The sequence below is a fragment of the Vidua macroura genome, chromosome 11, assembly GCF_024509145.1.
Source record: "Vidua macroura isolate BioBank_ID:100142 chromosome 11, ASM2450914v1, whole genome shotgun sequence".
Classification (NCBI taxonomy): Eukaryota; Metazoa; Chordata; class Aves; order Passeriformes; family Viduidae; genus Vidua; species Vidua macroura.
Genome location: NC_071581.1, coordinates 18602618 through 18618682, shown reverse-complemented (window position 1 = coordinate 18618682; position 16065 = coordinate 18602618). Strand labels below are relative to the sequence as shown.

The 16065-nt window shown below is 39.7% G+C and overlaps 1 protein-coding gene across 1 annotated transcript in view; it reads right to left on the bottom strand.

Annotated features, from left to right (window-relative positions):
• The window catches only part of PLCG2 (phospholipase C gamma 2), a 51632-nt gene that overhangs the window by 10189 nt on the left and 25378 nt on the right, over positions 1-16065 (bottom strand). Inside the window, exons 13-26 of the mRNA XM_053987201.1 lie at positions 15169-15337; positions 13233-13337; positions 12915-13004; positions 12200-12378; positions 11618-11818; positions 10229-10348; positions 9027-9207; positions 7750-7818; positions 6528-6637; positions 5636-5732; positions 4643-4709; positions 4233-4390; positions 1519-1621; positions 352-561 (exon numbers count right to left, since the gene is read on the bottom strand). Of these exons, the coding sequence (XP_053843176.1) occupies positions 352-561; positions 1519-1621; positions 4233-4390; positions 4643-4709; positions 5636-5732; positions 6528-6637; positions 7750-7818; positions 9027-9207; positions 10229-10348; positions 11618-11818; positions 12200-12378; positions 12915-13004; positions 13233-13337; positions 15169-15337 (1859 nt within the window). The remainder of the gene's footprint in view (positions 1-351; positions 562-1518; positions 1622-4232; positions 4391-4642; positions 4710-5635; positions 5733-6527; positions 6638-7749; positions 7819-9026; positions 9208-10228; positions 10349-11617; positions 11819-12199; positions 12379-12914; positions 13005-13232; positions 13338-15168; positions 15338-16065) is intronic.

The window sequence follows — 16065 nt, the reverse complement described above, 5'->3', positions numbered from 1 at the left end:
TCACCAGGGCCAGATGAAGTGCAATACAGCCTTCCCTGTGACTGCACAACTATGCATCCATCTGAAACTCACTGTAAATATGTCTGCTTGCTTAATACAAAGAGATCAAAGTGAAATAAATCTTTTAGGGCTTGGGGGCAGTTAGGCTCAGAGACAGGGCTTTTGGAGACCTATTTCTGGGGCCCGGCTCTGGATGGCAACCCACACATGAAAAAGCAAACTTCAAACACCACTTCTTGCAGAGAAGTTAAAATAATTAGGATGGTGATTAGAAAGGCAGAAGGGCCATAAAGGGGCTCATTTACAGTGAAACAGAAGGTGGATTAGATTCTTTTTCAAAGGGAAGATTACCTGGAGTTTGGAAGTTCAGAGCCACCATCTGGGAGCCACAAAGCCAGAGGCGAAAGGGGTCATAGTTGGATGAGTCAACCCTCTGTCCTTTGGGGTAGACACGAGTCAGACCCTTCAGGTTGTACTTCAACAACTCCACTGGCTTTTGCCTAACGATGCTCTCTGCCTTGGTTTCCACAAAAGAACGGATTTCTCTGAAATCAGGATTGTCTACACAGGGGGAGGAGGAAAAAGAGTAGTTACCAAAGGAAGAAAGAAGTTGACATTTATACTGCATTTTCACCAACATTTTGTTTTACTTTGTTTTGCCTTGTCCTTTAATGCAGGAATTGGCACTCTTTTCAGGCAGTCACGGCAAAGTGATTGAAAATCATGCCTGAAAGTTAAAATTGCCTTCTTGCCACATGCTTTACAGAAGGGCAGATAAGAGCCTGCAGTCATGTTCTCATCTCATCATTGCTAATAATGTACTTCTGATCACTATAACACATATTTAAATGAGACATCTTTTCCTGGGTCTAAACGGGGAGAAGAAAGGGTGAGCCAGGGTTAGCCAATGCCTCAAAAATGACTATAATTATAATGTCTTAAATGAAGTGACAGCTTATTAAAAACATTTGCAAAGAAACTTAAAGAAAAAGGGCACATTTACTGGCTTCTCCAGCAGCAATGACAAAAAACTGGAATAAAAAAGTACATATTTCAGTGTCAGAATCCACAGCTGCACTTACACAGGCCCAATTATATTATGAAGCCATACATCATTCCAACAGCTTAGTCCTGGCAAACATGTTCTTACAGTAAAATTTACAAATGCATAGTAAACCTATTTATGAAGGTTTTTTACAAACAAATCACAAGTGTTCAGCCAGAGTTTTTAATCTCAAAAAAGTCAATTGACACATAACTAGTGAGCTTCCCCATGGAATATACATCTGAGAGTGTGTCTCTAGTTAACTAATTAAAATTTGTGACAGTTCTTTTGTGATAGATGAACAGCACCAAGTTCCCTGCTGTACAATTTCAAAGTGCTATTGAAAACTGCCTGGGTGAAGCAGAGCTTTGTTTTCCAGTAGGACAGATTTTATCTTCAGACCTAAAATCCCAGCTAACATCTGTAAAGATAGTAGAAAGGGTAAAAATCAGATGTAATATTAAAGGCAATACCTAAATTGTCCTTGGTTTTGCTTGTTGGCTTGCAGTAGATTACCAGATCAGATAATTCAATAGCAATTAACTGATTCTTTTCCCAGTATTTCCTCCTGTTCTCCTGGAAAACATAACAAAGTTTTAGATTCTAGGAACACTGAGTATTATGGCACAGTAGCTCCAGGGTGCACTCTAATGAATGCCTTCGTTGGTGCCCAGATTCCTATCTGATACCTTAGACACTTGCACAGATGTACTGCACTTTCAGACCCAGCTCAGAGAACAGGTAATAACAAAATGGTGAGGTTTAGCTGGGGATGTACTCTTAGGGGTTTTTTTTGATGGGGAGAAAGGTGTTGTTTTGTAAGCAAGGGTTTCAGCTCTTCCCTGATCAGTCATGCTCAGAATCCTGGCAACATTTTTTTTTCTTTTAATGTGGCTCCACTCAACCCAATTTTAGTTACATTCTTAACCCTATACCTCATATAAATGCAAATGTATGCAGAAGAAATGCAAAGGGTAGTAAAGTGTTTCTGTATCTATTTATAATCCTTGGCAGAACTTGAATCTTGTTAGTAACTCCCAAACAGTGAAATTCAAACCCTCTGAGCATCGTTCCTATGTCGTTTTCTATTTGTGCACCAAACCCATCATGTTCTGTATGGAAAATCATGTGCAAGCTTGTTAAATCCCCAGCATCCAACCTGCTCTCTCTATTTCCACGTTTGCAAGCACCTGCTCTGTGGAAGCTGAGCAGTGTTCCCTGCCAGCAGAGACTGAGAACTGCTAAAAGCAGCAAGACATGTCCTGAGTGGAGACATTTGGGCTGGAGGTTTTTCAGGCATAAGAAGCAGCTACAGGATAAAATATGTTAGAAGAGTCCTATACTGAACAGTGATTAGCTTTGGCACAAAAGATCATGAAGCAGCAGCAATCAGGAAGCCTTCCAAAAGAATTCCCTCAACACGACACACATAAAAGGAATGAAAATCAGAACCAGCGAGCCACAGGTTTCCAGAATATCTCACTGAACCAGAGATTATACACTGAAATCAAAGAAAAAGAAAAAAAGAGGAATACAGTGTTTAGACTTGGAAATAACCTTGGGAAAAAGCTGCACAAACCTCATTGTACTTAGTAATCCACCACAGTTCCCAGACATTGCTCAACACTTTCTGGTGGCATAGGCTCATTTCCAGCCAGAACCCTCTAGAGATAACCAAGGAAGAGAGCAAGGAACAGCCACCCCAGGGAGCATGGCAAGTGTCAATACTGAGCAGAGATTACAAGAGACATGAAGCTTAGCTTTATTTTTTGTGCATAACAGACATTGTCCAAAACCAAACTCCTTTAAAAATCCCCCTGTATCACACTGCAGCATAGTCTTAACTCACTGTGCTTTTTCCTTCCCCAAAATTCAGCCTCTTAACTGTACTGGCAACAAGGGCCTTTCCTCATCTTCATCCCCTCCCCATGCAGCAGTCAGTCTGTCATGTGAACTTTGTAGAGGCCATGCTGTGAGAAAAGCCTCCCAACTGACAGAAATGAGTTTTAAAGCATCTTTGAACACAGACTGTTTAATACTTCTCCAACTGTACGGAGAGAGAAAAAGCTACCAGGCTCCTGAAGAGTCATTGTTGTAGCATAAAAAACATTCAATTTGGAGACACTTCTTTTAGGTCATGTTTCTCTTTTTCTCATTTTTACTTCTAAATGAAAGCCTGGCACAAGAACTATATCTCTCCTCCCCCAACAATAGGTCAACAGCTCCTGTTGCTTCTCCCCTTGCTGCATTTACAGTCCCCTGCTTGAGATATCAACTTGTCTGCTATAAATAGGATCAGGACAACCCTCAGAGCACTTCCACTCCATATGACAGATAAACAGCATGAGCCTGAAACACATTTTCCATCAACCATATCACCCACTTAACAATAAAAGGTGAATAAAAGCAACAAAAAAAAAAAGAGTATCCTTGAGCACAGACAAAGTAAGGACTTTTTGGTCAAGTCAGAAACTTCTTAAATACTAGAAAAGATTACAGGGAGGTAAATTAGTACATCATAACAGGAAAAGCAAGTCCTGAAGAGTATCTTTAAGTAGCAGTAGAGGGACATAGAAGCTAAACTTAGGCAGAATCCTTGAATCTTTAGGCAAGTACTTGGAAATACTACTATTGAAGAACAGGGAAATCCAGAATGTACTTATTAGTTACAAATAAAGTATCAGCCAAACAATTGTCCATCAGTGCCACTGCATTCACTGGAAAACAGAGTTAGCAAAGAGAATAAGAAGAGTTTAGGGAATGGCAGCTCAGATTTCACACACCCTTACTGGTAGATTCACAGCTCTGAAAAGAACAGTCTGATATCAGAGCTTCTGCTGCTTAACACTGGGATGAACCAGTGTGACCAGATGGAAAATTATTGTGGTATTCACTCTGGCCTACCAAGCACACTTCACTGAGGGGCAGGGTGCAATACAGACAGTACTCTGCTGGAAAACTCCTGTTAACATCAATTTACACAAAATGCTAATTCATGTACTATTCCCCAGAGAGGTTATGGAACAAGATGCACAGCATCAATAAAATGAGCAAACAGCAATATGCAAGAGGGTGAAGGATCATGTGAGAGCAACATTTGGCAGCACACGGCAGCAAAAGACAAAAGCTATTGTAAATTTATAGCAGTTCATTATTAAAACAACAGCAGATAAATTTGCAGCAATACCTCTTCTGCTGTTTTCCAGGTGATCTCACGGATACTTTGGTACCATTCAAAGAGTTCTTCTACTTTATCAGTTGCAAACTCAACACATGGATCTTCTGGATTCTTAGGTTCCAGAATGAAGACAAAAGGCTTTTTGTGTTTTCCTTGTGGCATTTTCACTGTTAGGTAATAGCATAGCAAGAAATTTATACTGAAATCCAACAGCTCTTTTTCTAAGGTGTCATTGTTGATTTATTGCAACATTTAGCGTTATGAAGTTTCAACAAATTAATTCTGCTAGCTATATTAATACAAGTAGGTGTTTGAGGGGTTGGATTAGATTTTTTTTAAATCTCTCCTGCTAAATACAAAGGAGTCTACTCAATAGAGAAAGGTCAGGAGTCCATATGTAAGCATCAGAAAATACACACCAACGTTGTACGTGTTGAGCACCAGGATGCCACGACACAGAGAGCCCAGTGGGTTGTCCTCAATGATCTGAAAAACAGGAGTTAAATCTGACCCTAAATCTCTTGAGTGAATGTGCACAGAACATGAACAAATAAAAAATGTGCACCATTAAATTTAATCTCAGCTTTACTGAAAGCATGCTCACTATAATGTTTAAAAGCCTGTTTTCATACCTAAAAGACACACAAGAATCTCTTCAGTGAGAGAAGTCAAAACAAGACTACTTTGTAGTAGCTTCTGTCCTGACATAACTGTTCATATTTCAAGTCTGCTTAAGATTACAATAACCAGGGGGGAGGAAATGTAATACTTGTGGTTTTCTCCAAAGACTTCTGGAAAATCATTGGAAGTGCTTCAGAAGAAACATAAGAATTCAATGTTTTACTTTTGAAATTCAAAGATGTCAAAACTTATTACTTATTTTCTTTTGTTCAAAAGCTGTTTGTCCAAGACACAGGACTAGATTTTTTAGATTCTTCTGACAAACAGGATTGGTTTATGCATAAAAACTTGATAATGGAGAGTAAAAAAAACTAGCAAGATGTGTTTGGACATATAATTTTCTTATTTGTAAATATTAAGACAGTGATTATACAGGAAAACTAGTTAAGTTTCAGGCATGTTATTGTTTAGACAAACTATGAAAAATCTAACCTGTTTATGATTTTTATTAGCAGGAAACAACCAGAATCTCCTGAAGTCTCACCAACTTAGCTATCATAAAATCATAGATATGTGGAGGTCCCTTCCAACTCAAGATATTCTATCTCCTTAAAAAGCTTTCAGCAAGGGATGTCCTGACAAAAATATTCAGCAGCAGAGAACAATGAAAAATGCATTAATCCCTCTATTCTGCTCTCTCAAACACAGCACATGGAATTGTGAGTGTATAAACCAGACGTCCACTTCAGTAGGTAGCCAAGGAAATGTAGCAGACAAATCATAACCCTCACCTGATTTTCAAGCTCAGCAGAGTTATCAGATGACAGATCTTCAACATAATTAGATGGAAAATAATGTTGGACTTTTTCTCCATAATCGCCCTTCCACCTGAATTTAAACAGACAAGTAGAGAGAATGAAAAAAAAAAAGATAAAGAGCTTCAAAAGGCCATTAATGAACCAATAATCCCCAAGAAATTGGTCATTAATACCCCATACTAGATTGTCTAGCTGCCTATCACCAAAACTATAAATGATGAAGTAGCTAAGAGCTCTAACAAAGCAATCATTAACTGTAGTAACAGATGATTTCAGAGGGATTACAGTTACTGTAAACTGCAATTAATGACTTAAGAGGCTTTTTCCCCCTCCAGTACTAAAAATACTATTATGTGGTTGATTACCCTGTAGAAACTACAGGGAAACATTAGATTCCCAAGCTTTCCAAGCAATTTACAAGCCAGCTAAAAAAGAGAACCTGTTATGAAAGGAGACTGTACGGAACACTAAAAAGGGTGAGTTTGATTCCTGAGCAATGCTTAGTAGAGCAAGGACAGAAGAAGAGCAATGATTGCAATGACTTCCCAGAACACACAAATGCTCAGGAAGGAGGGATGTATTAAGGGAAAAATATGGGATATACCAGGCTGTGGAGGTTCTGCAGGCTAAGGTTATTACTGTGGGATAGAAAAATGAAAAAGGTGTGAAAGGAGAATTGAAGATGAGGGGATTTTGGGTTTGGGTTTTTTTTTTTTTTATATGCTGGCATAAAGATTCCTAAGGACACAGTTAATAAGCAGCAATCAGACAGCAGGCAGTTTTTAAAAACTATTACTCAAAGCTTATTTTTTCCTCCATCTAATAAGTCACCAGAAGTCCTCCCAAGAGGAATCTTTGTCCTTACCAGCCTCCAGTTTCCTTTGTGACATTATGAATTAAAGCTCCTCGAGAGAAGCTCAATTCATCACTCCTTTTGGCTCTGTAGTCATACAAGGCTTTCACTGTTCTCTGAGGCTTTAAGAGAAACAGAGCAAAGGGGTCATCTGGGGGGACAGGTCATAAAATAATCAATAATGCAATCTTAAAACAAAAAAAAAATAGGGCACATTGGATTTTTTTGTTGTTGTTATGAAGCTTAGAAAACAAAATATTGAAGTTCCCGAGTGACATCTATTGGTGGAAGTAAGTGATGCTACTTTGGTACTCCTCAAGAAAAAGGAAAAAAAAAATCTTTCTTGGGTGCTGCAATATAATTGATGTAGGATGCATAAAACCAAAATATTTTTTAAAACCCAAAGTGAAATATAAATCCTCTATTTTTATAACATGTTGAAGTTTTCAGGCTTATGTGCCTCCACTTCAAAACCACATCAGCAATCCTGCTGGCCACATTTCCTTTAGGAAGATATGCAGTTTCAGCAGGATGAGCTAAACCTTTATCTTGAATTTACTAATACCCAAATGGTTCAGCAGCAATGCAAATTCACTGGCAAAAAAAGACTAAAAAGAATTAGTCATAAAATTCACAAGCAGGTGATTTTCATGAGAACTTACAAGTAGGCAGGCACTAGGAAGAATTACAGGTAAGTAATGTTTGCTGGGACACTTGTTTTTGAAACAGTATATAAAGGATAAAAACTCTAATGATTCATTAATAGACCAAAGGCACCAAATTTTTATAGAAAGCACATGAATAAACTCTGCACTTACTTGTACATGCAGAAGATGTTTGCTAATGGAACAAGAGTGCACAGACACCCACACAGAGAAATTTTCATGTTTCAACCTTCTTTCCATGAAGATGTGGCCTTCTCAAATTGAACCCTCTCACAGGCATTTAATTTGGGGGCCCACAAACCAAATCACCTCCACAGACCCAAGAGCAGAAAGTGCCCAAATTCCCAATCTGAATGAATCATTACAGGATTTGCACACAATAAAATGTGCAGGTACAAATTTTAACAAGAAGCTAGAGAAAGGTCACACCCTTTAAATTTCTGTTGTCCAGTCCCAACTAAACCAAACAGCCTGATGCTTTCAATTCTTTTCATTACTGCCAACAGGAAACCAACAAGTCTAATTTTCAGAAGTCTACAGTAAGTGTGAACATCTGTCTTAAAGCATACCACTGTGGGGGTGATTTCACTGGGCTCCACATACATCCTGACTTCATAGAGGGAATTAATATCTTTTTCCTAAAAACAAGGAAGAAGAAATAATCACATTTCAGGAATCAAAAATTTATAAAAGTACGTCACGTTTATAGAACATTTATTTCTGAAACCACCTTTTTGAAAGCACATAGGCCAAGAGAAGAAAAGGGAAGCCAGACACCTCTGTTTTGCCCACTTCTACAGTTGAAAATAACTGAAGATGTGCTATTTAATCTGTCTATGACTCAGTTTAATGAACAGTAAAACCCAATGAAACAGCAATACCTCATAAAGGTATCTCTTAATCAGTCAAAAGGTTTTTTGATTGTGAGTACTCTTCTATGTGCAACCAGAAAAGAAATACCTGCAGTTATGATTTCTGTGTTACAGTACTTTAGTACCAGTATTGGTTTCACAATTAGATAACCCTACAACAATATACAGAGTCATATTTTTCATTTTATCCTCTCCTTGTGATTCCATTTGAACCCACTCCTAAGATACAGAACTTTTGCTGTAGGCAACATTATAAAAAATCCTGAGGTCTAAAGTATTTTCAGCCTCTTTTAGTCTCCCCAGAAAAAACAAAATCCCCAGGTTTTGATTTCCGCAGACCTGCCAGATGTAGTTTCCTACAGCTTCTAAAAGACATATACTTGAAAAGTGAAGACAGCACCTCAGGCTTTCCAAAGCAAAGCTCCCTCCAAATGAAACACATCCATCCTGAAAATAGCCCTTTATCCTCAGTTAATTATCTAGGCTCCTTGTTTAGTCAGTGGCTAGAGACAAGTCTCCTGGGGAGATTTCCTCATGCTTATCTCAGAGTGAGCTTTCAGAGGTACCTTTTACCACAGAAGGCAGTGGGACACCGTTCCTGAAACGTCCAGAGTGAGAGGCACAGCAGAATATTTCCTTTTTTCTGAAGCACGTAGCAACTGGCATCTGCATGATCATTTTAAGATCAATGCCCACTTCAGCAATAGGAGACAGGGCCAACAGTAGGCAAGGCTATTATCAAAAACCCATTTGAGTAGTGCAACGACCCCCAGTACACAGTGCCACTTCTCTAATCAAATCATGAGGAGGGCAAGAGTTGGCTTTTAATCAAAGATGAAGCTATTCTTCACACCTTTGTGGGAGAAGTCAGTATCGCCATCTCGATTTCATAGGAAGTGACCTGCTTAACCTCCCCTGGAGATCCTGTACCAGAGCCAGAGCCCAGCCCAGTCCATCCCAGGCGGTGCCAGTACCGTGCTGTAGCGCTTCAGCAGCTCCTCCGTCACGGGGTAGCGCAGCTTCATCTTCCTGTACAGCGGGTGCTTCTCGTAGTAGGTCACCAGCTCCACCAAGCTCTCAAAGTAGGCCGAGGTTCCCAGCACGAAGTGCCGCCCCTCCTGCTGGATCCGGAAGTGCTTCACCTTCCCCTCCGCCCTGCGGAACAAGGGCACAGCTGGGAAAGGTGGCACCAGGGCTCTGAACTGCACCACAGCTGCTTTGTGCACCTTCATCAAGTGAAATGACTTCTCTCTCCAGCAAAGCCTCTTTTATTCAATTATTATGGTTATTGTAATTATTTTGATAGTTATGGAAATCAGTTTTTAAAGAAAAATTATCTCTTGAGCTTGAACACAAGGTTTGTGTTTGCATTGATAAATGCAGTAAAACAATCCATTGACAACCATCCCATCCAAAAAGACCTTTACACCCTTTTCAAGCTGCTGAAGTTTTGGTACTCCTTGTTTTCCCTGGTGTGAAACGGTTTTATTGAGATGCTGCAGTTCCAGTTACTTCAATGTCCACCTTGGTAACAGCAGAAAATTTCACCCTGAAGTACACAGGAGACTGGGGAATTTTGAACAACTTCAATACACAATAAGGCACCTAAGTAAGCCACCTTATATTTTGCTAAACTGCATTTTCAGAGAAGCACAGTTTGATCTGAAGGCATGATGCAGAACATCACAATTCTATATATTTCATTTATGCTTTTACAAGAACCACAAAACTGTTCAAAATATTTTCCCTGGCAAGAGGAACCAACAATTTCACTTTAACATTTCAGTTTTTTGACCAGTCACGATTTTTAGGGGATAAGGACATAGAATCATTGATGAACCTGCACCTGCACTGCAGTTTTGAAGGAAACTTCAAAACAACACTCTTCAGCAAGGAGTGTCAGGGAATGAAAGAAGGGCCACCCATAGTTCTGTATGGGAGGAAGGGGACAGCTGGTGCTCAAACAATCTTTATAAAAGCATAATGGTTCAGGCCAGTCACAAATTAACTCTTGCACACACTCTCATACATGGACCTACTGCACAAATCAACCACGCTGATTATACAAAGTTTAAAAGCAAGAAAAGCATGACTCTAAAAAGACCATTTTTTTTTAAAGAAAAAACTGAATATTGTTGGGCTGCTAGGCAAGGTAATCCTGTCTGTCTTTTCTTACCTGAAAGTCATGGCAAAAGAATCAGGTTCATCTCTCTTTCTAATGAGAAAGGCTCCATCCCGAGGAATTCGCATGAGCATGTCTTCTGCCTCACCCCGACTCAAGTTGTTATAGTACCAACTGCAACAGTGAAAAACCAGAATGGGCAAAGCATTACAAGGCTTGTCAAATGTCATTATTGGAGAATAACAGAGAGCATTATTAACAACAGAGTTTCAAACATTCTAAGGAAAGTTATGCATTAGATTTTCCCTACCTTGGCACCTATGACAGCAGTTTATTACAAAACATTGTAAGACAGCAGTTTATTTTGGATGAAAGCATCAAGAATATATCAGAACACCTTGTCTTTCTGAAATCATAAAACATAAATCTGCATTTGTTCCTGAAACAAAGGCACTGCATCCTGCTTTTAGTCTGCCATTCGGTTTTCAGTATTTATTCCATTTTGACAGAGTAGATTTAAGATAAAGCCTGAACACAGACAAAAGAAAGACACAAGGGATTTGTATTTTTATTTCAGAGCTTGATTTTATCTTTCAACATAGGGATGGACCTGTCTTGGATCCAATGTGCCTTCAGTGAAGCTGTGGCCACTTATAGTGGCAATGTATCTCCAGCTTATGCAGAAAGGCAGGAAAGCCTAACCCTTAAATTCTCCTTCACATGTCACTAGCCTCCAAAGTTATCTATGGGTGGTCAGTGACTCCCAGATCCCAGGGGGGCAAAAAAAAAAGAATTTTGAAGTCACTGATTAGTATTTTACATGCAAAGAATTACTTTTGCCCACTGCAAAGAAAACAGAACAAAGGGCGGCGATAACAATGTTCTGCCAAAAAAACAAGAGCAAGCTCTGCCCAGGATCTATGGCAGACAATTACCAGCTGGAAATAAACACCATGCTTAGTTCCTATCACACGGGGTGAAGTCAGCCTAACCAGCTCTGACAGGGTGAGGTGGAGGATGGGGTTAGGCAAATGTAGCTGTTTGGGCTCACTGCCCCAGTAACAGAGCTTCCAGATGGCACCGACCATGACCATTTAGTTGCCAAACCACAGCCAACTACTGAAGATCCAACCCAATCCACTGGGTGTTGTAAAACACTGCACAGACAAAGGAAGAACTGGCACATTTCCACAGCATTACAGTTCTCAGTGATCTTCCAGTTGCTGCTAGGAAATTTGCTTTCTCAGTGACCACTCTTTGTCGTACCAGGTTCTCAAAGTCAGTGTTCTCCCTCAGCATCTTTCAAAACCCTATTCCTCAAATTTCCACAGACAAGCAACACTGAAGTGTGCTCCTGAATCCAGGGAATTTTCTATGCAAAAATCCCACCTAAAGCAAGGCAAGGACACTGACGTGAGAGCAGTGCTTGGCTTCTATACATACTCTTTGGTCTCATGAGGGCTGGGGTTGGGCACAGCATCACTGAGGCGCAGCTCAAACTCAGCACATCGCAGGTGGGCCTCCTTGTAGTGTTGGATGAGATCGTAGATGCTGTCAAAGGTGAGGTTGTCTGTCAGGTAGTATTTCACAGTGTCCCCATCACTGGTGGAACGGATCCGGCAGTGCTGGACTCTGCCTGACCTCCTGAAGGAGTAGAGGGGGCATAAGGGAAACACAGGGTTTGTAAGAGATTTTCTTTTTTCAAAGCATTTCCCCACCCATTCCTGGTCAACTACTCGGGGAGCTTGTGAAGAGGCAAGAAATCTGTGTCATCTCATAAAATAGCCAAAGTAACAAGTAACAAACATTCTGACAAGGGAAGTTACAGGGCCAAAAACAGTAATTTTCAACAGACAGTAGTTTAAAATCTGGGATAAACTTATTCCGCAAAATCTGGTCTGACAGCTCTCTAGGTTAGAAATCTATCTGACACTATTCCTCGTAATGTTCCAACCAGAAGTAAAAAAAACCCACCAAACCCAGACAAACAAATCCCCCATTAAATTTGTATGACAATGACCATACCAGAATGACAAGGTGTAGTCATCAGGGAAAGCTTCACTTTCCCTAACCAGGAATGTCCCATCTTTGCCACCCATTTCAGCACAATATTCCTGGAGCAGTTTCTCAGCAGTTGTTCTCCCTCCTTTCATTTTCCCATGGAACCATTTCTCTTTTAAGTGCAGTTCAGTTTGTTTCAAATCCTAGACCAGAGAATAAGAATTTTTTACAGCATATTTCTAATTTTATCACTTTGAAACTAAGTACTTGTTATGGGTGGTATATAACAATCTACTACTTCAGGATTTCATTTCCTCCTAGGCCTGAGCTCTCCAGCCAATCACCTTTATAATTAGCCTGCATCCACAACAGCCAAGTAACACACTAGTAGCACAATACACATTAGTTCATTCTGCTTAGTTTGAGAAGAGCAGTAATACTTAAAAGACTTAGTACACACATCAGCATTAGCATAGAAGTACTGAAGTTATATCCATTGTCCTTGTACTCTTCTTTGCAAGCCCTCCGCTAACCAAGGGAAAAAGTTATTTTATTAAAAATAAGGTCAACTGGAGCTGACCTTGGCAAAGACCCTTTTATAGTTTTTTTTATCCCCACACTTGTTATCTAATTCAGAATCTCTAAAATTTCATCATCATAAAAAACAGACATCTGTAGACATTGAAATAATCTGAAATAATAAAAAGAATATGCTTAAACAATAAAACACAGCCATCACCTTGAATGAATCTTCATCAGCACTCTGTTCTATATCATCACTGAATGAAAGCTTTTCATCAGCAATAGCGCAGTAGTGCCGAGTCCATTTCTGGAAGTTGGGAGATATTAAAACCATTAACAGAGGGAAACTCCCTAACCACTCTCACCACAATCTCAAAACAGGGTGCAACAATAAAAAAAAAAGAAGACTTTCTTCCCCTCATCCACACCTGTTCAATTGACAATATTACTTACAAAAAGATTAAGGAAATTCATGTAAATTTTCAGTATTACAGAACTGATTAACAACCTGTAGCAGATGTCATAGAAATAATACCTGTTCTATTGTATCCCACATGTAAAGTTCTCCTTGTTGCTTCTTTTCTTCTTTCTTTTCTTCCAAGTTCACATCAATGTCTCCCTTTGGCCCCAGTTTTTTGTGCTTAAAAACCAGAAAATAAAATCAACATTCATACACTCAGAGATAATCACACATAAAATTGGTCATACTCTTTCAGCACATTCAGAGTTACTGGAAGTATCCATTGCACAGCCACCTTCTATCATTATCATAACAGCAGCTGTTCCACAAGGAACAACAGGGCTGGAACTTCCTTCTTTAAAATTTAGATCCCATTAATAAAGGTTAAAAAAAACTAGCAGAGGTATCATTGAAGCAGTGAAGAAACAAGTAGTTTGATAAGATCTCACCATTCTTTGGAGAACAGAAAACATGAAGTGACACATACCAAGAAGTAAGGATAAACAAGAATCCTTTTGCAGAAAGTAGAACATAAGGAACAAAAAACAAAAGGAAAAGATAAGGAATTAAAATGAATGAGGAATTCACCCTTTTACAAGAAAAATGAGTACAAGGGAAATCCCTTATGAAAAAAAGGGGTCAAGTTCAACTTTCTTTAGAGTTTTCACAAAAGCGTCTCAAGGGGCTACAGGCAATATAAATTACTTAATTGCAGTTAATGATGGGATTAATCATCTCATACCAGACCTCAACCATGTTCAGTTCTGCACAGCCTACTCTTGGCTGATTTCAGTTTGACAGGCCTGTATGAAAAATCCCACAGGCCAGTGAAGTAGGTGTTGCCTCTGACTGTTTACTGACAACATTTTCTAAACAAAAGCCAAACAACACAAGTGACTCACTGGCAGGTGCTGATCTATTTAAAGACTCGTCAATGCTCTTTTAGACAGCACAGAGTGATATGGATGTTCTCCTGTGCACACTCATAATAGTTTGTAATTCCCTTTAAATCAGATATGTCACATTATTATTAATCATGTGCCTATTGCAAGTCCCCTCTCTGCTCTGCACAGAAACAACAGACAGTCTGGAGAGAACAAAAAACATCCCCAAAAACTTAAGCACAGAAGCTTTCCACCTTATAGGGGAGCTCTGTTATTTCCAATCTTACATTCAAGAGCATATTCTTATACCTATCTACCCTAATTTCTTCCATTCAGATGTCTAATACATGGGATGCACTACTGTTACAAGAGCAAGAAAACAGAAGCATGGACAAAAGTAATTGTTATTTTACTACAGAGATCACAAGCAGCCTTGAGATTCTTCACCAAATTTTGCCATTTGAAAAGTTTATCACAGTTTCAATCTGAGAAGTCTTTTGGTTGTGTTGTTGCTGCACAGCAGAGCTCATAAAACACCTGCACTACCCACAACATCCCACACTAACAGGGACTGCCTTCTCAGAGCAGTGCCTCTGTGTTTCACAAGTGGCTCACTAAACTGCATATTTAAATCACACTGAGTTAGCAAATACTCATCAATTCGTGCAATCCTTACCACTTCAGTGTGCACCCAAAAGAGCTTTGGGTTTCACTTGAACAAAAGGCAGTCTTTGAAAAAAAAATAGCAATACTGATCTATCTTCCTATTCAAGAACATACTTCTATCATTTTTAAGCAGGCCACATGGTGTAAAATGTCTGTGATGAACATCTGCAGCAGTGAACCCTTGCTGAAATTTAGCAGTGACATTTCAGGAGGTCAAAGACCTTTAGAAAAGAGCTGACGTTTGATCTGGCACTTGAACTGCCAACACTTACTGCAAAGGAAACCAAGAGGAAGCACTTTAATACAGAGTTTTACAGAACACTGTACATTACTGGCAAATGTAACCAGTCAACACTTCAAGCAAGGGGTTTCTTGAAACTAATCTGTGAAGTCAGGAACAGTATTTCAGGCCCCTGCTCTTGTTCTCCTGTTTTATCTCCCAGCACACAAAGCAAGCCTACCTTGATGATGATTTTTTCTTTCAGCTGGGTTGGCGATGGGAGCTGATCTGCACTGGCTTCAACAGGCTTCATCAAAAGCTGATCCCCAAACACCTCCTTGAACACTTTGGCCATGTGTCGCTGCTGCTCCACACTGCAGTGCTCTTCAATTGACAGAATGACTGGGTATCTTTGGTGGACAAAACCAAGGTGAATGAAGATAATTTCTTTTTGCTACAGCTAGCAAGGCAAGGAAGACAACACCCTCCCTCAGCCCCCAGATGAGAGAAAAATATTTAAAGGAAACAAGGAAGACAAAAGGAAGATACAGACACAACAAATAACAACAGATGTGCAATCACAGAGTTGCCAAGGGCAGAAGGGACCTGTGAAGGCCCATCTAATCCAAACCCCTTCTTTGGGAAGGCCCAATTCCTAGGTTAGATCAGGTTGTTCAGAACTTTATCCAGCCAAGATTTGAATATCTGCAAGGACAAAGGTTCCCTCCAAGCTCTTTGGGCACAGTTTCACTGCTAAAGCACCATTAGGTGAGAATTTGTTTCTCCTCTTCTCAAAATCATGTCTGTTTTCCTTCACATGTACTCTGAGAACAGTCTGAAACCATAATGCATCCCATATTATGGTTGTCAGTAACACAAAGTTCCTGTGCAGACACTGATCCAGATGGGAAAATACTGCCTCTCTGTCCAAGTGGTACCAAGTGGTAACATGGAAAAACAGGACACTGATAGCTTGATTTCTTTCCCAATTGCTGGGTAATATTTTTCATGTCAAGGACATCTCAGCACAAGTTAAAGAAGGGTTGAAATGCAGATCTAAGCCAATGTTACCAGTTCAGGTATGAGCTCTGTATCTTTTCAGCTAAGACCTTCCCTACAACAGAAACACCACGTGACA